The sequence below is a fragment of the Nerophis lumbriciformis genome, linkage group LG01 (assembly GCF_033978685.3).
Source record: "Nerophis lumbriciformis linkage group LG01, RoL_Nlum_v2.1, whole genome shotgun sequence".
NCBI lineage: Eukaryota > Metazoa > Chordata > Actinopteri > Syngnathiformes > Syngnathidae > Nerophis > Nerophis lumbriciformis.
This window is the reverse complement of record NC_084548.2, coordinates 32,948,873-32,972,102: the sequence shown is the minus strand read 5'-3', so window position 1 is coordinate 32,972,102 and position 23,230 is coordinate 32,948,873. Positions and strand designations below refer to the sequence as shown.

The following is a 23,230-nucleotide window of genomic DNA, read 5'->3' as shown; positions in this document are numbered from 1 at the left end:
TAAAAACACACGTTTTATTAGTACATTTTAAAATATGCATTCAGTGGCCAACAGGAGCAATGTTTAGCCGCTCCAAAGATAAAAATGATCTCACACAATACAAAACACAGTTCTATTCTAACAGTAAAAGGCTACACACTAAAAAATGCTGCATTCACTTAATACGCTGCAGGGTCAGAAACAAAAGAAAACTGCTGCAATAACACACAAGCTCCAGTAACACATGCATGAAGAGAAATGCTGCACGTTCAGGGAACAATATGGAAGTTAGTCAGGCTACCAGTGCACCAAACCTTAGGTATATCAGTCTTTTATGACTTAAGTTGCAATATTTTACAGTATTTTTAGAGCATTTCTGCACTCAAGTGTTTACATAAAAGAAATGTACCCTTTCATTACGCCAAATTGCTTGGGCATTCTGCTCACGTCTTTAAAGACGTGCCACCGGTTTGGTAAAGCTTGACTGACTTCTATATCGTTCCTTTAAGTTGGAGCATTTATCGCATTCACTTGTTTTGAGGAGGTGGTTGCTTTTGTTTTTGACATTTGCAGAATTTCCCTTCCTTGTTTTTGATTTGTGTTGCAATAATGTAATTGCAGTGTTTTTATTTTGCACATTTTCCTCTTCAATGTGTTTTATGGAGTAATCTATTCTGTCTTTGGAGTGTTTGGACGTTGCTGCAGCCACTGTAAAACCCTAACTATAATGTTTTACACTGAGAAAACATGTTTTTAACGCAGCATGTCTTTCATGTTGCAAATTTGTTGGCTGTGTCAACTGGTGACAATGGCAGGTGTACCTGTTGTTGTGGCCGTAGTATCCAGACCTTCCATGTCCAGTAACTTTTAAATGTGTGGTAATAATTCAATGTGATGGATTTCAGCACTAAACTTTGACAACTTAAAGTTGTAAAGTTAGTGATGTTATTGAGTTGTTATCAAACTGAGACAATACAATGGGTGTAAAAAATCATTTGTAAATATGATTTATGTATATGTATGTAAATATATTAGTATATATATAATGTGTATGTATGTCTATTTATGTATATACAATGTATGTACAGTACAGGCCAAAAGTTTGGACACACCTTCTCATTTAATGTGTGTTCTTTATTTTCATGACTATTTACATTGTAGATTGTCACTGAAGGCATCAAAACTATGATGGAGTTATGTACTTAACTGTACTACGTGGAGTTATGTACTTAACTGAAAACATGTTTTATAGTCTAGTTACTTCAAAATAGCCACCTTTTCCTCTGATTACTGCTTTGCACACTCTTGGTATTCTCTCAATGAGCTTCAAGAGATAGTCACCTGAAATGGTTTTCACTTCATAGGTGTGCTTAAAGGATAAACCTGCAAAACAGACTTGTAGGGGTGAAATAGCCTCTGTGTTTTTCCTGACTAAACACACATACATATATGTATTTAATTTCATTGTCTAAAGAGAGGGCAGCACAGTGGGACAGGGGTTAGTGCATGTGTCTCACAATACGAAGGTCCTGAGCAGTCCTGTGTTCAATCCCGGGCTTGGGATCTTTCTCTGTGGAGTTTGCATGTTCTCCCCGTGACTGCGTGGGTTATCTCCTGGTACTCCGGCTTCCTCCCACCTCCAAAGACATGCACCTGGGGATAGGTTGATTGGCAACACTAAATTGGCCCTAGTGTGTGAATGCCCTGCGATGAGGTGGAAACTTGTCCACCAGCACCCCCAACGGGACAAGCAGTAGAAAATTGATGGATGGATGGATGGATGGATGTCTAAAGAGATGACTGACCTGGCAAAACGTGCAGAATGCAACTTGCGGATGGATAGCCCATATACCAGCACACACACACACACACACACACACACACACACACACACACACACACACACACACACACACACACACACACACACACACACACACAACATAAGCAAAGAATAATCAGAACGCATTACCATAGCTTGTAGCTAACTAAAACTTGTGTTTGAACTGGAGTAACGCAGTTAATGGATAATAATAATGATTGCATTGTATTTTTTTTGTTTTCATTTATTTGTTGTTTGGTTGGTTGAAAGTTCTTTTTAAATTTTTTTTATTATAATTTCTGTCAAAAAAAAAAGAAAACAAAATTGCCATTGTACTGTCATTGTAAATTGACAATGTTGAGAGGATTAGGGAAAATCCTCTACGTCTGTAGAAATTACAATAATAAATCAAAACATTCTCACTTGTGACAAAATCTTCATTAAACATGAAGTATGACATCATTTGGTGGCACAATGAAACAATGCTTATAGGGAACTATATCTGAAGTCATAACGTGTAATCGAATTGTTATTTAAATAGAGAATGATGGAGCATATCTGTCTGACTATCAAATTACCCTTTTTGTTTGTTTACCACAGTTGCATTTATCAAAGCATTCCATGGAACAAGTAGTAGTGTGACTGGCAAATTGTACGTACTATATTTGAATACAGTATAGACATGGTTACTTTTACCCTCACCTCTGACTAGATTGCAAACTCACAGAACATTTAAAAAAAGGGACACATTGTTGGTACGCCCGCCCAACTAATTGTCTTCACTCCTACCAGCATGGTGAATTTATGTACTATTTGACTTCATCATGAATGTAATGAGTGTTTTGGAGTAATTGGAAACAAATCGTTCAAAAATGCATGCATTCTTGAACGAAATTAACAGAAAAGAAATAAATATTTGTGTTTTGGCTTTTTCATGTAACGGGATGCCACAGTGAGACTATGGGAAAATTATTTTGTTTCATGTTTACACTAAATGCTGTTTTCTGGTGCAACTCTGGCCTCGAATCGAGACACACACTGCATGTAGCATTAAACCAACAGTGTTAACAGAAGGGCTGTTGAATTCTGATATTTTATCATGTCACTCATGACAGAGCAGGAAAGTTTGATGGCCATTATGAAACACTTAACACAGTGTTAGTGCAGGTAGTGAGTGTGCCATACACTCACTGATGCCTGGTTTAACATTTAGATTTGAAGAGTTGCCTCCAATCATTCAAAACACCCCTAAAATAATGGCCATGAAGGCAAATGTATTTCCCAAAAGGATTCATGCCCCCATATCTTGTAGTCAAAAAAAGGTATGTTGGTCCATCACCTGCCGAGAGAGTTTTGACTACAGCTGGCACCATAAAATGTTTGTAGTACATTCTCCACCAATATATTATCATGTAATTGTATTATGCATACAATGCCCCTGTGCTACCTAGACAGTGCTCTTTAGGATTGTTTCTAAAGATGCTCATTAGAAAAACTTTGTGTTTGCCACTTGTCTGTGTAAGAAAAGTGCTACATAAATAAAGTTGGATTTTATTGCAAAATGAGATAGTCAGAGTAATAGGTTACAGTATGTACAGCACATAACCGGAATAGTTTACACAAATCTACTTTTCAACACTTTATATTCATTAAAACATAACTCATTTAGAGCAGAAGGTAACAAATAAAATAACATAATGGGTAATGCTTTGGATAAAATATTTAGGAATGTGCAATGTTTTTAGATTTGTGCAGGTGTACCTAACATTGTGGCCAGTCGGTTTATATGCAACGTTATATGACATGAACTGCACAGTGTGAATTTTACCTCAAACTTTGACAACAAACATTCAGTGTGTAATTAGGAAGACTCCACCTAATTTCCTAAATAAAAAAAAAACCTAAATCCATCCTAATTGGTCAAACCACACCTACTTTATCTACACTTTTGCCCAAATGGGCTTGGCTAGAGTAAGTCAAAAGAGGATGTGTCTGTCTTGCTGCTATTAAAGCAAGCGACGCTCAGGTGAGACAGAGAACTTACAGGTGTGCTTTTTGACGCTTCAACCTCCAACTGCCTGAGGACAACACAGTGCCGTGCTTGATTGAGGAGTACGTCTCCAATTTGATGAAGTGAACTCTTCTATCACTGTTTAACATTTAAATCCAAAGTTGGTATCAGAACTTCCTCTTACTTTTTCCAGCCTTACCTTGAATTATGTTGGCGGAAACGGAGACGGTGAGTAATGTTTTAAAATAAAAGCATCTTTATTTTTTTTTAAATGACAAAGAATAATTATCTCATTAGTTTAATATGTTGATGATGAAACATCTTTGTTGAGACGAGGGGGTCAGCATGCTTTACTATTTGAACAGATATTTTGCTCCTCCTTCTTCTAAAGAACAATACATCTTTTAAAACCTTTTTGATATCGTACATATTACAACAACTGAATTCAACCAACAGAAGTGCAGTGTATATAAGTAGACCTACTTTGAAATAAATTATTAAAATATAGAATGCTTAATTGGAAACTTGTATTTTCTTTCGACATGTTTTATTTTAGTGAGATGCATTCATTGTTAGCTTACTGTAGAATAAGCCGATGGCCCCCTTAACGTGCACACACACACAGGTAGTTCCGGGTAAATGATGTCTCAGTGACAGTGAGTGTATGGCACACTCAATAGCAGTATAGAGAGCTTTGAGTTTTTTGCTTAAGTACCCTGAGTTCAATGGCGGCAGCCAAACTGGTAGACTTCGTTTACCGAGAGCAATATTGCTATTCAATGCACACGTAATATTTCTGTAGTGTTCCGTGGAAAATAACATTGCACCGGCTTTGGTACGTCACTAAATGATAAGTCCCTTACTTGGTTCATATATATTTAGAAAAGGTTTGCACTGCACTATGTATGTGTGTGTATATATATATATATATATAAATACATATATATATATATATATATATATATATATATATATATATATATATATATATATATATATATATATATATATATATGTATTTATATATATATATATGTATTTATATATATATATATATGTATATATATATATATATATATATGTATTTATATATATATATATATATATATATATATATATATATATATATATATATATATGTATTTATATATATATATATATATATATATATATGTATTTATATATATATATATATATATATATATATATATATATGTATTTATATATATATATATATATATATATATATATATATATATATATATATATATATATATATATATAATGTCTTGAGTTTCCAATAATTTCTACAACTTATTTTGTGATAGAGTGATTGGAGCACATACTTGTTGGTCACAAAAAACATTCATGAAGTTTGGTTCTTTTATGAATTTATTATGGGTCTACTGAAAATGTGACCAAATGTGCTGGGTCAAAAGTATACATACAGCAATGTTAATATTTGGTTACATGTCCCTTGGAAAGTTTTACTGCAATAAGGCGCTTTTGGTAGCCATCCACAAGCTTCTAGCAAGCTTCTGGTTGAATTTTTGACCACTCCTCTTGACAAAATTGATGCAGTTCAGTTAAATTTGTTGGTTTTCTGACATGGACTTGTTTCTTCAGCATTGTCCACACATTTAAGTCAGGTCTTTGGGAAGGCCATTCTAAAACGTTAATTCTAGCCTGATTTAGCCATTCCTTTACCACTTTTGACGTGTGTTTGTGGTCATTGTCCTGTTGGAACACCCAACTGCGCCCAAGACCCAACCTCCGGGCTGATGACGTTAGGTTGTCCTGAAGAATTTGGAGGTAATCCTCCTTTTTCATTGTACCGTCTTCAGTAATGCGGACGCTGTATCGATCCGTTGTGGTGAGGAGGGAGCTGAGCCGGAAGACAAAGCTCTCAAGTTACCGTTCGATCTACGTTCCCATCCTCACCTACGGTCATGAGCTTTGGGTTATGACCGAAAGGACAAGATCACGGGTACAAGCGGCCGAAATGAGTTTCCTCCGCCGGGTGGTGGGGCTCTCTCTTAGAGATAGGGTGAGAAGCTCTGTCATCCGGGAGGAGCTCAAAGTAAAGCCACTGCTCCTCCACATGGGGGACAGCGTGGCGAAGTTGGGAGAGTGGCCTTGCCAGCAATCTGAGGGTTACTGGTTCAATCACCACCTTCTACCATCCTAGTCACGTACGTTGTGTCCTTGAGCAAGACACTTCACCCTTGCTCCTGATGGGTCCTGGTTAGCGCCGTGCATGGCAGCTCCCGCCATCAGTGTGTGAATGTGTGAATGTGTGTGTGTGTGTGTGAATGGGTGAATGTGGAAATAGTGTCAAAACACTTTGAGTTCCTTAGAAAGGTAGAAAAGCGCTATACAAGTATAACCCATTTACCATTTACATCGAGAGGAGCCAGATGAGGTGGTTCGGGCATCTGGTCAGGGTGCCACCCGAACGCCTCCCTAGGGAGATGTTTAGGGCACGTCCGACCGGTAGGAGGCCACGGGGAAGACCCAGGACACGTTGGGAAGACTATGTCTCCCGGCTGGCCTGGGAACGCCTCGGGATCCCCCGGGAAGAACTGGACGAAGTGGCTGGGGAGAGGGAAGTCTGGGCTTCCCTGCTTGGGCTGCTGCCCCCGCGACCCGACCTCGGATAAGCGGAAGAAGATGGATGGATGGATGGATATATACTGTATACAGTATGTATACATATATATGCATGGATGTGTATATATACATATATATACTGTATATATATATATATATATATATATATATATATGTATATATATGTGTACATATTTTTAACAAATAGCTGCACAAAAAGGAATATGTAATTCGCAACTCTGGTCAATGGGCCAATAGTAAACAGGAAAAGAAGAGCACATACCTTATTTGGCGCTGTAAAATTCCCCAGGATAAGATCAAAATGATCCCAAACATTGGAATTTTGACTTTTCCTTATTTCTATTTAGATTGTTGATGGTGTCGAAAACTGCTGTCGAAAAATCTAATTTAGTACAAGCTGAAATAAGTCCATCAATCCATTTTCTACCGTTTGTCCCTTTTGGAGTAGCAGAGGCTGGGGGTTCTTTAGCCTATCCCAGCTGCATTGTGGTTAGAGTGTCCGCCCTGAAATCGGTAGGTTGTGAGTTCAAACCCCGACCGAGTCATACTAAAGACTATAAAAATGGGACCCATTACCTAAATGCTTGGCACTCAGCATAAAGGGTTGGCATTGGGGGTTAAATCACCAAAAATGATTCCCGGGCGCAGCCACCGCTGCTTCTCACTGCTCCCCTCACCTCTTAGGGGGTGATCAAGGGTGATGGGTCAAATGCAGAGAATCATTTCGCCACACCTAGTGTGTGTGTGACAATCATGGGTACTTTAACTTTAACTTTAACTTCACACTCACATTCACACACCTGGTGTTTCCAGATAAACACAGTGTGGCGCTTCACAGTCAGACGACACAGCAGCTGTATCGATCACATGTTGTGTTTCATAATGTAGCAATTTTTCAGTATCATTTGACCCATCACTACACACAGGTTCCCCTTTCCTTTTCCTTGCTTTCCGTGCTCATTATTAGCTGTCCCAGTTAGGACCCACTTTTTATACATTCACGGCCACACAGACAGTCCGATATTATGGCATTATTGTCATAAATGCTCAAAGATGAGCCACAACATGGAGGCTGAATGGCTGCGGCTTGCTGACCCTTGGACTAACCCAGTTACAGGTAGGTTGGTGCAACATAAACACTTGCATATATTTGCTAGTCAAATGAAAATACACATAGTTACTGTGGCTGTGTCTACTCAGCAAACAAACCAGGTTGATGAGATGCATATTGTGATGGTGTGGGTCATTCTGGTAACTGCGTAACTGAAAATAGTATAATGATGTTAACGGAAAATAGTTTGAGTTTGAGTTTATTTCGAACATGCATGCAAGCATCCAACATGATACATCACAATTTCCAGTTTCTCTTTTCAACATGTTCGAAAAGGAGTAGGAAGAATCATAGCTTATTTAATCCTGCCCCTTTTCTTTTACACAACAGTTGCTAAAACTTTTGTTCACTTCCTGCTCTCAATTTATTCACAATATACTCCATAAGTAATCACAATAAAAATAAATAAATAATACTCTGTGAAGTAAGTTACATTTCATATGGTGAGATGAGTAAGATTATTTTGAAAATGAATGAATGTTTATCATGGTTCTTTTTCTTTGTACTTTGTAAACACTTTAAGTTTGAAAAGTTTCTTGAAGTGGATCATATTAGTACATTGTTTGATTTATTTGCTTAATCCATTCCATAATTTAATTCCTCATACTGATATACTGAAGGTCTTAAGTGTTGTACGTGCATACAAATGTTTAAATTAGTTAAATTATGTTGTCATTATTTAAATGACATTCTGTGATTCATACAACAATAGCATGATCATGTCATTATTGAAATATTATGGTGGCATTAAAATTTAGTCCCCAAAAAAAATTAATGTGACTAAAGTTTGCGCTACATTCGTTGGCAGATAGCTTACGTGACTGAGGTCAGGCTTTGCGGAGGACGAGGATCCTGGGGTGTGGTGTCGCCCTCCTCCTGCCCTGAGGTGGACCTGGAAGTCATTGAGGAATACCTGCAGGAGCATTCACTGGAGGTCCAGCCTGCACACACACACGCCTCACCTCTGACCAACGACATGCAGCATTTGCACTCTCAGCACAGCACCTGGATCATAGGTGAGTGTGCAACCAACATGTCATTTTGTACTGTACAAACCCCGTTTCCATATGAGTTGGGAAATTGTGTTAGATGTAAATATAAAAGGAATACAATGATTTGCAAATCATTTTCAACCCATATTCAGTTGAATATGCTACAAAGACAACATATTTGATGTTCAAACTGATAAAGATTTTTTTTTTGCAAATAATCATTAACTTTAGAATTTGATGCCAGCAACATGTGACAAAGAAGTTGGGAAAGGTGGCAATAAATACTGATAAAGTTGAGGAATGCTCATCAAACACTTATTTGGAACATCCCACAGGTGTGCAGGCTAATTGAGAACAGGTGGGTGCCATGATTGGGTATAAAAACAGCTTCCCAAAAAATGTTTAGTCTTTCACAAGAAAGGATGGGGCGAGGTACGCCCCTTTGTCCACAACTGCGTGAGTAAATAGTCAAACAGTTTAAGAACAACGTTTCTCAAAGTACAATTGCAAGAAATTTAGGGATTTCAACATCTACGGTCCATAATATCATCAAAAGGTTCAGAGAATCTGGAGAAATCACTCCACGTAAGCGGCATGGCCGGAAACCAACATTGAATGACCGTGACCTTCGATCCCTCAGACGGCACTGTATCAAAAACCGACATCAATCTCTAAAGGATATCACCACATGGGCTCAGGAACACTTCAGAAAACCACTGTCACTAAATACAGTTGGTCGCTACATCTGTAAGTGCAAGTTAAAGCTCTACTATGCAAAGCGAAAGCCATTTATCAACAACATCCAGAAACGCCGCCGGCTTCTCTGGGCCCGAGATCATCTAAGATGGACTGATGCAAAGTGGAAAAGTGTTCTGTGGTCTGACGAGTCCACAATATTCGACATCGTGTCATCCGGACCAAAGGGGAAGCGAACCATCCAGACTGTTATCGACGCAAAGTTGAAAAGCCAGCATCTGTGATGGTATGGGGGTGCATTAGTGCCCAAGGCATGGGTAACTTACACATCTGTGAAGGCACCATTAATGCTGAAAGGTACATAAAAGTTTTGGAACAACATATGCTGCCATCTAAGCGGCGTCTTTTTCATGGACGCCCCTGCTTTTTTCAGCAAGACAATGCCAAGCCACATTCAGCACGTGTTACAACAGCGTGGCTTCGTAAAAAAAAAGTGCGGGTACTTTCCTGGCCCGTCTGCAGTCCAGACCTGTCTCCCATCGAAAATGTGTGGCCCATTATGAAGCGTAAAATACAACAGCGAAGACCCCGGACTGTTGAACGACTGAAGCTCTACATAATACAAGAATGGGAAAGAATTCCACTTTCAAAGCTTCAACAATTAGTTTCCTCAGTTCCCAATCATTCTTTGAGTGTTGTTAAAAGAAAAGGTGATGTGAACATGCCCTTTCCCAACTACTTTGGCACGTGTTGCAGCCATGAAATTTTAAGTTAATTATTATTTGCAAAAAAAAAAAAAAAAAGTTTATGAGTTTGAACATCAAATATCTTGTTTTTGTAGTGCATTCAATTGAATATGGGTTAAAAAGGATTTGAAAATCATTGTATTCCGTTTATATTTACATCTAACACAATTTCCCAACTCTTATGGAAACGGGGTTTGTAGCATGTATGTTAAAGATGCTTCTAAACGTTTGCTTGTCTCTGTAGAAAATAACTGGTCTGGTCAATATGCTTACGAGTGGCACTGGGGAGCTCACACACCAAATAGAGAATGTGAGCCACAAGCTGCGCCACCAGCCTGGTTGTGTCCCCACCAGAACCAGTGGGTAAGTTATTATCACTTTATATACTAGAAGAGTCAAACCTTCCCAAATGTCCTTAATGACACTCTCTGCTAAGGCTGCAATAATTAAACAATTAATTTGATTTAAAAAAGAAGCTTTGATATTCTGTTACTTCGATGAATCATTTAAGTGTAAGTGTGTGAAAGTGTGTGTGGTGGGGAACAGCCAAAATTTTAGATTGTATTCATTTTATTATTGCACAGATGTTAAAAGTGCAATTTCAATGTTGATAATTTATTACAAAAAAATGAAAGTTGTGGCAAGCAGAACAATTCTTGTTTATTTCAACTATTTACCCTTAAATACGCATAGGCCTACGCTATAAAGTGTGTTTCATTCAATTATTTAATTAATCAAACAAACTACTCCAGTACTATAATGATCAATAGCTGCAGTTTTTCCCTATATTAAGTAGAACAGTGCTTTTCAAAGTGCCACACAGTGAGCCTTCTTTCAGTGAGTACAATATCCAATATCGGTATTGTATCAAAAGTGGAAAAGTTGTATCGGGTCAACCCTATCACTAATTAAATGAGCTTGTGGTTTAACATGTTTGTTCCAGAATCAAGTCACATATCCCGCGTGCATCGACTCAGACTCTCAGTCTAGTAGCTCCCAGTACAAAGAATACCAGGATGCTCCTTCTCCATCCTCTGATGGTGAAGGCAGACAGAACCAAGACTCTTTGCTTCTTTCGCCCATCTCAGGTACCACCTTGATTCTATCTACTTCCCATCTGCTTTATTTTATTAATCTTCATTGTCATTATTATTTGTATTACCTTCCTCTTTTACAGGAAAGCGGAAGGAGCGCTTGTTCCAGTTCCTGTTTGAGATGCTCCAAACGCCGTCGATGCGAAGTTGCATCTGGTGGGTCCAGTCATCAGTTGGCACCTTTCAGTTTTCCTCCCAAAACAAAGAGCACCTGGCAGAGATTTGGGGCCGCCGAAAGGGGAACCGCAAGAAGATGACGTACCAAAAAATGGCGCGAGCCCTGAGGAATTACTCCCGCACAGGCGAGATCCAGAAGGTGAAGAGGAAATTGACGTATCGGTTTGATGAGAAGACCCTGAGAGGCCTGCAAGCAGACTTAAATACAGAATAGGAAGAATGATGGAGTACAGTCATGACTGTAAATGACATGTGGCACACCCTATGGATTGTGCTGAAAATACTTTGGACATGGTATCATGTAATAGACATATCATCAAAGTTTATAATCATTAGACAAATGGTCGATAACTGTGAGCAATTCGTGTCCCCAGCAAAGATGATTTGGTTGAAGTTATTTAACTAATTGTGCATACATGCTTCTTAGATGTTGTTCCGCAAGGGTTGGTATTGAGTCCCAAAAGCTTTATTAAAGGCCTACTGAAATGCGATTTTCTTATTTAAACGGGGATAGCAGGTCCATTCTATGTGTCATACTTGATCATTTTGCGATATTGCCATATTTTTGCTGAAAGGATTTAGTAGAGAACATCGACGATAAAGTTTGCAACTTTTGGTCGCTGATAAAAAAGCCTTGTCTCTACCGGAAGTAGCAGACGATATGCGCGTGACGTCTCAGGTTGTGGAGCTCCTCACATCCGCACATTGTTTACAATCATGGCCACCAGCAGCGAGAGCGATTCGGACCGAGAAAGCGACGATTTCCCCATTAATTTGAGCGAGGATGAAAGATTTGTGGATGAGGAAAGTGAGAGTGAAGGACTAGAGGGCAGTGGGAGCGATTCAGATAGGGAAGATGCTGTGAGAGGCGGGTGGGACCTGATATTCAGCTGGGAATGACTAAAACAGTAAATAAACACAAGACATATATATACTCTATTAGCCACAACACAACCAGGCTTATATTTAATATGCTACAAATTAATCCCGTATAACAAACACCTCCCCCCTCCCGTCCATATAACCCGCCAATACAACTCAAACACCTGCACAACACACTCAATCCTACAGCCCAAAGTACCGTTCACCTCCCCAAAGTTCATACAGCACATATATTTCCCCAAAGTCCCCAAAGTTACGTACAGTACGTGACATGCACATCGCGGCACGCACGTACGGGCAAGTGATCAAATGTTTGGAAGCCGCAGCTGCATGCGTACTCACGGTACCGCGTCTGCGCATCCAACTCAAAGTCCTCCTGGTAAGAGTCTCTGTTGTCCCAGTTCTCCACAGGCCAAAGATAAAGCTTGACTGTCATCTTCCGGGAATGTAAACAATGAAACACTGGCTGTGTTATCCGGCACAACAGTCAAGGGGTGCATTCTACAGCGGGAGTGCGTTATCCGGCACAACACCTGCCGCAATACACCGCTTCCCACCTACAGCTTTCTTCTTTGCTGTCTCCATTGTTCATTGAACAAATTGCAAAAGATTCACCAACACAGATGCCCAGAATACTGTGGAATTTTGCGATGAAAACAGACGACTTAATAGCTGGCCACCATGCTGTCCCAAAATGTCCTCTACAATCCATGACGTCACGCGCAGGCGTCATCATACCGAGACGTTTTCAGCAGGATATTTCGCGCAAAATTTAAAATTGCACTTTAATAAGCTAACCCGGCCGTATTGGCATGTGTTGCAATGTTAAGATTTCATCATTGATATATCAACTATCAGACTGCGTGGTCGGTAGTAGTGGGTTTCAGTAGGCCTTTAAGTACATCGATGACATGTGTAAGGTATCAGATACTTTAAAATGTGTGGTTTTTTAAGCTGTGTGAGAAATTTCAGGTCAATTTATGGGGTCAAATTTTGGGGTTTAATAGAGTGCTTCGGATTTTTCAACATTTACCAGAATGCATTGCCGGTGGCCATATTGGTAGGCTTTGTTTGTAAACATGCTCAATATTGTTGATCATTCGTCCAGTGATACTCATAATGCCGACAACGTGTGCGATTGTCAACTGACACAATCAAAGTGGGAGGGGTATTACTAGCATTTAGAAAATTCCTTAGCGTGTTCCTGGACATAGGGAAGCGGCTGAACAAAAGAGTGAACGCGAAGGCGAGCATGGATTGCTGCAATCAATCGATCAGATGTCACGTTCTATGTACAACTTTGTGTTTGTTCGGATCATTTCATTTCAGGTAATTAGGAACATTTTCTAAGTAGAAATTAATCTAGAATAAATGACAGCCCCAATTTGCATTAACTTGATGTGCTTGGTCGAAGAGCTTTGATAGCGGTTATATTGATAATGGATCCTGTACTCACTTCTCTCATCCGGACTGTGGCCTCCACATAAAACAAAAGTGAGGCGACATGAGGACAGCTTTCTTTCAATCCTGCCTCACAGTCACAGTGTTGTAAAATGACATTAGAATGGTTAATCGTGATTCAAGTGTGTCAAACTTGCGTCAAATAATTTCTGCTAGTGCATGACTCTAGTCTTGACAACACAATGTCCACTGGGTTTATACAGATTAACACAAACGTCACGGACAAACCGGTCATAGCTTTGTAGACTCTTAATAATGTGTAAATCCTTAAGAGGAACATTATCACAATTTCAGAAGGGTTAAAACCATTAAAAATCAGTTCCCAGTGGCTTATTTTATTTTTCGAAGTTTTTTTCAAAATTTTACCCATCACGCAATATCCCTAAAAAAAGCTTCAAAGTGCCTGATTTTAACCATCGTTATATACACCCGTCCATTTTCCTGTGACGTCACATAGTGATGCCAATACAAACAAACATGGCGGATAGAACAGCAAGTTTATTGCGACATTAGCTCGGATTCAGACTCGGATTTCAGCGGCTTAAGCGATTCAACAGATTACGCATGTATTGAAACGGATGGTTGTAGTGTGGAGGCAGGTAGCGAAAACGAAATTGAAGAAGAAACTGAAGCTATTGAGCCATATCCGTTTGAACCGTATGCAAGCGAAACCGACGAAAACGACACGACAGCCAGCGACACGGGAGAAAGCGAGGACGAATTCGGCGATCGCCTTTTAACCAACGATTGGTATGTGTTTGTTTGGCATTAAAGGAAACTAACAACTATGAACTAGGTTTACAGCATATGAAATACATTTGGCAACAACATGCACTTTGAGAGTGCAGACAGCCCAGTTTTCATCAATTAATATATTCTGTAGACATACCCTCATCCGCTCTCTTTTCCTGGGGGTCTGGCGGCAGATTTCTTTGACTTTATCGTTGGAAATGCATCTGCTTTGAGTGTCGCAGGATATCCACACATTCTTGCCATCTCTGTCGTAGCATAGTTTCGTCGGTAAAGTGTGCGGAACAAACGTCCAATTTTTTGCCACTTTTGCATCTTTGGGCCACTGGTGCAACTTGAATCCATCCCTGTTCGTGTTGTTACACCCTCCGACAACACACCGACGAGGCATGATGTCTCCAAGGTACGGAAAACAGTCGAAAAAACGGAAAATAACAGAGCTGATTTGACTGGGTGTTTGTAATGTGTTTGAGAAAATGGCGGATTGCTTCCCGATGTGACGTCACGTTGTGATGTCATCGCTCCGAGAGCGAATAATAGAAAGGCGTTTAATTCGCCAAAATTCACCCATTTAGAGTTCGGAAATCGGTTAAAAAAATATATGGTCTTTTTTCTGCAACATCAAGGTATATATTGACGCCCTGGTGATAATGTTCCCCTTTAAATTAAAAATAAATAAATTCACCAAGTTCGGGTATGAAACATCGGGGAAGATGTCGCGATCTCTCAGATTACTAAACTTGTCCACTCAGACTTGTCGATCTGGTAAGGATCCTCACATCCAATTACAACTGTTTTCTCCTTATAACGACAACGGGACTTCTTGTCTAGTAATTCAGAGTATATCCTCATCGTATCAAAGCCGGTGCAATGTTATTTTTCACTGAATAGTTTGGAAATGTTACGTGTAGTGCTATCGTAAACAATGACTCTTGGTGAACAAAGCCTACCAATATGGCTGCCAGCAATACAATGTGGGATACTTTTGCAAAAAATCCAAAGCCTTCTATAAAAGCAACACCATATGGTGTATTGTCAGAAAAGTAATACGACTTCAAACATTCTTCATAAGCACCGGCAACACAGTAGAAATGCATGTTTTTACACATTTGTAACTATTTGTGCACGTGATGCGCTTCACACGTAGAAATCATGTCTCTTTTATTGACCTAATAGAAATATATTATTCATCCATCTATCCATCTTCTTCCGCTTATCCCGAGGGTCGGGTCGCGGGGCCAGCAGACTAAGCAGAGAAGCCCAGACTTCTTTCTCCACAGCCACTTTGTTCAGCTCCTCCCGAGGGATCCCGAGGTGTTCCCAGGTCAGCCAGGAGACATAGTCTCCCCAACGTGTCCTGGGTCTTACCTGTGCCCTCCTACTGGTCAGGCGTACTCTAACACCTCTCCAAGGAGGCGCCTGAGGGGCATCCTGACCAGATGTCCCAACCACCTCACCTCATCTGTCCATAAAAGTTATAAACAGTGCTTTGTGGACTTGGAGAAGCCATTTGACCATGTCCCTCGGGAAATCCTTTGTGGAGTGTTTAGAGGGTATGGGGTAACGGACCGTTCTCTGTATGATCAATGTCAGAGCTTGGTCCACATGGCCGGCAGTAAATCGGATCTGTTTCCAGTAAGTGTTGGACTCCGCCAAGGTTGCTCTTTGTCAATAATTCTGTTCATAACTTTTATGGACATAATTTCTAGGCGCAGTCAGACAGAAATTATTACAGAGTATTTTAGGGGCAAAGACAAGTCACATGCCAGTGGAAATAGTGTAAATCTGATAGATTATCGCAAGATATCTACTTTATAAGTAGGACCTCTTCTAATCTATTGATAAATATTGTTTTGTGTCATGTCTGTGTAATCATGTTTTGTTTTAAGTCATGTTTTGTTTAGTTTCTGGCTTTTCACTCCCTTGTCTTGTTTGCAAGATTACCCATTAGTTTCACCTGTTCCACGTTTGGACTCATTGTGCACTCTTGATTGTCACCATAGCAACCCATTAGTTTTCACCTGTTTCACGTCTTGAGTCACGCACCTGTTTTCGTTAATCATGTCTGTTATTTAAGCTTTTCATTTTCTGTTGTTCGTCCTGACGACATCCCCGCATTTATGCCCCCTGTCACACTCTGTCCACCTCTGCGCACTTCATGTCCATGCCAAGTAAGTTTGTTTATTATTGCCACAGTTAGTGTTTTTTGTTGTTCATAGTTTTTTTGCCCCCGTGCAAGTCTTTTGTTTTCATTAGTCAAGTTTGTACATCCGCCTTGAGCGCGCCTTTTGTTCCTTTGAGTGTTGTTATTAAAAATGTATTTACCTTCACGCCGTGACCAGTCCAATTCACTTGCACCTCGGGAGAACAAACCAAGTCTTGACAGATGTCGTCAGCTGAAAAGTTCTCCCGCAAGATTGGATGAAGGAACGTGGGAGGTCCTGCGCGCCATGGAAGCCGAGACGCTTCGCTATTCCCCCAGGGAGCGCAGGGGGATTATGTGGGGGAATGGAGGCAAGCTGGTGCCGATCGGTGCGTCGCTCCCGTCCCGGAAACGTCCCCAAGGACGGGGAAAAACTTCCGCGAGCCAGCAGGACACGCCGCTCCCACAAGCCCCGCCCCCTCCGGGCGGAAGCAAGCAGCAGTCTGTCCGGCTTCCCCATGATGACATCACAGACCAGGATTTTTTTTTCAATACTTTTTCTTTAAATCACCCGCCTCCAGCTAAAAACTCTAATGCCATGTCTTTGATAAAACATTATCAAAACATGTTTTTAGAAATCAGGTCTAATCAGTCCAAGCCACGTCCCAAATTTCATGCCCCGCCCCCCAAGACTCATGCCCCGCCCCCCAAGACTCAAGTGCCGCCCCCGTCACAATTTTTTTCTTTTTTCCGCCCACACAACCCCAGGTGGGGGATAAAGAAAAACATTGTGGACAACTTAAAAGGGAAGTTTCAGCCCCCCTCCAGACCTCCCTCCGCCCACCACTAGAGAGAGTTCCAGATCGCAGGGAGCGCGTCTGGTATCCGCCCCTTGAGGGGGGGTCTGGGGTCGGGAGCTGTGTTGGTGGGGTGGCTCTGCATCACCATGTCAAGCCACAGCCTCCAGCACGGCCGCCACCACCAGTCTTCCGACCTGTCAAGCCACAGCCTCCAGCACGACCGCCCTTACCAGTCTTCCGACCCGTCAAGCCACAGCCTCCAGCACGACCGCCCTCACCAGTCTTCCAACCTGCCAAGCCGCAACCCCCAGCTAGGCCACCTCCACCTGCTCCAAGGCTAGCACCACGGCTAGCTGCTCCAAGGCTAGCACCTGTCGCTGCTCCAAGGCTAGCACCTGTCGCTGCTCCAAGGTTAGCACCTGTCGCTGCTCCAAGGCTAGCACCTGTCGCTGCTCCAAGGCTAGCACCTGTCGCTGCACCAAGGCTAGCACCTGTCGCTGCTCCAAGGCTAGCACCTGTCGCTGCTCCAAGGCTAGCACCTGTCGTTGCTCCAAGGCTAGCACCTGTCGCTGCTCCAAGGCTAGCACCTGTCGCTGCTCCACGGCTAGCACCTGTAGCTGCTCCACGGCTAGCACCAGACCCGACACACCAAGACCCTCCACGCCAAGTCCAAGACCAAGACCCTCCACGCCAAGTCCAAGACTAAGACCCTCCACGCCAAGTCCAAGACCAAGACCCTCCACGCCAAGACCAAGACCCTCCACGCCAAGTCCAAGACCAAGACCCGCCACGCCAAGACCAAGACCAAGACCAAGACCAAGACCCACACCAAGACCAAGACCCACACCAAGACCAAGACCAAGACCAAGACCCACGCCAAGACCAAGACCCACGCCAAGACCAAGACCCACGCCGAGCTTCGCCGCCTGACGCGCCACGCCGAGCTTCGCCGTCTGACGCGCCACGCCGAGCTTCACCGCCTGACGCGCCACGCCGAGCTTCGCCGCCTGACGCGCCACGCCGAGCTTCGCCGCCTGACGCGCCGCGCCGAGCTTCGCCGCCTGACTCGCCACGCCGAGCTTCGCCGCCTGACTCACCACGCCAAGCCACGTCTGCCACGATGACGACGCGCCTCCCTCCTCGTCGGCCACGGATATGGCCGCTACCTGGTCGCCCGCCACGCCAAGTGCGCCCACTTCCCAGTCGGCCACGAATGTGGCCATTCCCTGGGCGCCCGCCTCGCCTGCTGCAGCGGCGTTCCACTCGCCGCCGCCACCTAACTCTGCCCCGGTGGATACGGGGACACGTGGTCTGGCGACCCACCGCCATGTCCCCCTCCCGCCCTCCCATGACTCTTGTTCATTTTTTTTATGGACATCTGGTATCTGTCCTTAAGGGAGGGGCTCTGTCATGTCTGTGTAATCATGTTTTGTTTTAAGTCATGTTTTGTTTAGTTTCTGGCTTTTCACTCCCTTGTCTTGTTTGCACGATTACCCATTAGTTTCACCTGTTCCACGTTTGGACTCATTGTGCACTCTTGATTGTCACCATAGCAACCCATTAGTTTTCACCTGTCACGTCACGCACCTGTTTCACGTCTTGAGTCACGCACCTGTTTTCGTTAATCATGTCTGTTATTTAAGCTTTTCATTTTCTGTTGTTCGTCCTGACGACATCCCCGCATTTATGCCCCCTGTCACACTCTGTCCACCTCTGCGCACTTCATGTCCATGCCAAGTAAGTTTGTTTATTATTGCCACAGTTAGTGTTTTTTGTTGTTCATAGTTTTTTTGCCCCCGTGCAAGTCTTTTGTTTTCATTAGTCAAGTTTGTACATCCGCCTTGAGCGCGCCTTTTGTTCCTTTGAGTGTTGTTATTAAAAATGTATTTACCTTCATGCCGTGACCAGTCCAATTCACTTGCACCTCGGGAGAACAAACCAAACCTTAGTCCAAGTTTTGACAGTTTTGTATTTGTGTGTGCAGCTTTTGTAATGTTTGTTTTGTTTTGTTTTGTTAAATTGTAGAAGATTTATGAGTGTAAGCATGCATTTGTGCCTAGTTAGCCTTTTTGTAATTAGAATCAAAATGTTAAATAATAACACTGTACATGTTGTTGGTCTGTTTCTGTTTTCCAGACACACTCAAACAACTCTTAAAGCAAACACAAGTTAAACTTTTATCTGCATCAAAAAGCACTTGCTTACATTTAATAAACACAACACAACACTGTTACCAAAGAATTGAGTTCAGTAAAAAGGATGTACTAAAACAATGATTCTTTATTTTATGTCTCCTAATTCAATGTTGCCAGATGGGAAATGACAAATTATTGTACCATAATCTTGATCAGGAGTCACGACTATGTGCGACAACAGTGTTTTTCAACCTTTTTTGAGCCAAGGCACATTTTTTGCGTTGAAAAAATGCGGAGGCACACCACCAGCAGAAATAATTGAAAAATGAAACTCAGTTGACAGTAAAAAGTCATTGTCGCCATTGTTGGATATGACTTAAAACCATAACCAAGCATGCATAACTATAGCTCTTGTCTCAAAGTAGGTGTACTGTCACCACCTGTTACATCACACCCTGACTTATTTGGAGTTTTTTGCTGTTTTCCTGTGTGTAGTGTTTTAGTTCTTGTCTTGCGCTCCTATTTTGGTGGCTTTTTCTCTTATTTTGGTTTTCCTTTGAGCGATATTTCCCGCATCTACTTTGTTTTAGCAATCAAGAATATTTCGGTTGTTTTTATCCTTCTTAGTGGGGACATTGTTGATTGTCATGTCATGTACATTGTGGACGCTGTCTTTGCTCCACAGTAAGTCTTTGCTGTCGTCCAGCATTCTGTTTTTGTTTACTTTGTAGCCAGTTCAGTTTTAGTTTTGTTCTGCATAGCCTTCCCTAAGCTTCAAAGTCTTTTCTTAGGGGCACTCACCTTTTGTTTATTTTTAGTTTAAGCATTAGACACCTTTTTACCTGCACATTCCCTCCCGCTGTTTCCGACATCTACAAAGCAATTAGCTACCGGCTGCCACCTACTGATATGGAAGAGTATTACACGGTTACACTGCCGAGCTCTAAACAGCACCGACACTCAACAACAACGCATCATTTGCAGACTATAATTACTGGTTTGCAAAAAATATTTTTAACCCATATAGGTGAAATTAGATAATCTCCCACGGCACACCAGACTGTATCTCACAGCACACTAGTGTGCCGAGGCACAGTGGTTGAAAAACACTGTGCTACAAGAACACTGTACACCAGGGGCCACCAACGCGGTGCCCGCGGGCACCAGGTAGCTCGTAAGGACCAGATGACAAGCCCGCTGGCCTGTTCTAAAAATAGCTCAAATAGCAGCACTTACCAGTGAGCTGCCTCTATTTTTTAAATGTTATTTATTTACTAGCAAGCTGGTCTCACTTTGCTCGACATTTTTAATTCTAAGAGAGACAAAACTCAAATAGAATTTGAAAATCCAAGAAAATATTTTAAAGACTTGGTCTTCGCTAACTGACAAAGAAACAGATAACAGATTTGGTGTCCAGTTCAAAGTGTGACATGATCTATTTAAAAATTTGAGAGTTGACTTTTGTATTTTACATGAGTTATTATTTGTACAAATATGGTGCAAAGTAATTCATGATTTGTTAAAAAATTTTAGTGTCTAGCTAGTTAAAATGGGATATTGTGATTTCACAAGACTGTCTTAGGACCCTGTTTTTGTTTTTGTTTTTTTCATGTATATATTCATTTCACACCATATTCATTGCACTTCTACATTTTTTATATTTTTATATATTTGCACATTGTTTTTCTAGCATGCACACATCGCACTGTATGGAATGGCCTCAATCTCGTTACCTTGCGTAATGACAATAAAGCTGATTCTGATTCTGATTCTGAGAAGTGATCATTTGAAAATGTTCAATTTGAAAAATGTGCACTTAGAGAAAATATAAAAATAAAGTGTTGCATATTGATATTTATCTGTTTTTATATATATTTATTGTGAGAAATCATTAAGATGATCAGTGTTTCCACAAAGACAAATATCATTAATTATTAATAATAACATAGAGTTAAAGGTAAATTGAGCAAATTGGCTATTTCTGACAATTTATTTAAGTGTGTATCAAACTGGTAGCCCCTGCGATGAAGTGGCGACTTGTCCAGGGTATACCCCGCCTTCCGCCTAATTGTAGCTGAGATAGGCTCCAGCGCTCCCCGCGACTCCAAAGGGAATAAGCGGTAGAAAATGGATGGATGGAAACTGGTAGCCCTTCGCATTAATCAGTACCCAAGAAGTAGCTCTTGGTTTCAAAAAGGTTGGTGACCCCTGCTGTACTCTGTACACTGCAAATGGCAGCGCAGCACCCCCACCTGTGCAGGATGAGCATTGCACTAATCAGTTATAATACCACAACAACCATCTTTTTAATCATCATATGTCAAGGTCATGTATCATAGATATTTAGAGACTTAATCTGGAAAGGAATAAATGTCGCTCAATCTAATCTGAGACCACTGTGAATAATAAGCAATGTTAGCTATCAGGAACACATGTAATGTTGGTATATCACAAAAACAACATCCATGGATCTGGTGAAATTGGGAATTGTACAAATAACATTCATAGCTAGAAATAATTTACTACAACCAAAAATCAAAATAATGTTCAGAGATAGAGATGGAAAATATAATTTGAGGGGTACATTGAATTCAAAGCCATCCATCCATCCATCCATTTTCTACCGCTTGTCCCTTTTGGGGCTGAGGGGGGTCCTGGAGCCTATCTCAGCTGCATTCGGGTGGAAGGCGGGGTACACCCTGGACAAGTCGCCACCTCATCGCAGGGCCAACACAGATAGACAGACAACATTCACTCACATTCACACACTAGGGCCAATTTAGTGTTGCCAATCAACGTATCCCCAGGTGCATGTCTTTGGAGGTGGGAGGAAGCCGGAGTACCCGAAGAGAACCCACGCAGTCACGGGGAGAACATGCAAACTCCACACAGAAAGATCCCGAGCCCGGGATTGAACTCAGGACTACTCGGGACCTTCGTATTGTGAGGCACATGCACTAACCCCTGTGCCACCGTGAATTCAAAGCCGCTCTTAAAATGATGTGCAAATCAGTTTAGAGAATGACTCAATAGAATCATTTAAATGAGGAAATTAATAACATAATAAAATTTAAAAAATAAATATATATTTTTGATAGGTACAAGTTGTACAACAAGGTGGAGGAAACATCAAATATCTTAAAGGTATATTGTATCAAACTAAATTTGATAAAAAGATGTCTGGGTTTATTGTTTTGAGTAGGCCTATATGTGGATGAAATTATATAGTATATGTTTCTTCACGGGCGGCACGGTGGAGGAGGGGTTAGTGCATCTGCCTCACAATACGAAGGTCCTGAGTAGTCTTGGGTTCAATCCCGGGCTTTCTTTCTGTGTGGAGTTTGCATGTTCTCCCTGTGACTGCGTGGGTTCCCTCTGGGTACTCCGGCTTCCTCCCACCTCCAAAGACATGCACCTGGGGATAGGTTGATTGGCAACACTAAATTGGCCCTAGTGTGTGAATGTGAGTGTGAATGTTGTCTGTCTATCTGTGTTGGCCCTGCGATGAGGTGGCGACTTGTCCAGGGTGTACCCCGCCTTCCGCCCGATTGTAGCTGAGATAGGCTCCAGCACCCCCCGCGACCCCAAAAGGGAATAAGCGGTAGAAAATGGATGGATGGATGAATGGATGTTTCTTCACAAAGACATACTGATTGTTGTAATGTATTGTAGATCAAAAATCATATAATTGTATCTGAGTGATGAGGCAGGACATAAGCTTTGCTTCTTCCTGCTTCTTTTCAGACACACGTGATTTTTATTTTTATTTTATCTTAATATTCTTTTTTTTTAACAAATGA

The 23,230-nt window shown here is 41.5% G+C and overlaps 1 protein-coding gene across 1 annotated transcript; it reads left to right on the top strand.

The window, feature by feature from the left end:
- The first annotated feature begins 3,822 nt into the window (after positions 1–3,822).
- Positions 3,823–11,481, top strand: LOC133613437 (transcription factor PU.1). The gene is made up of 6 exons (XM_061970982.2): positions 3,823–3,913; positions 4,006–4,040; positions 8,363–8,570; positions 10,233–10,351; positions 10,932–11,076; positions 11,166–11,481. The coding sequence occupies exons 2-6, from the start codon at positions 4,020–4,022 to the stop codon at positions 11,471–11,473; spliced, it is 801 nt and encodes a 266-aa protein (XP_061826966.2). The 5' UTR covers positions 3,823–3,913; positions 4,006–4,019; the 3' UTR covers positions 11,474–11,481.
- Positions 11,482–23,230: the final 11,749 nt, after the last annotated feature.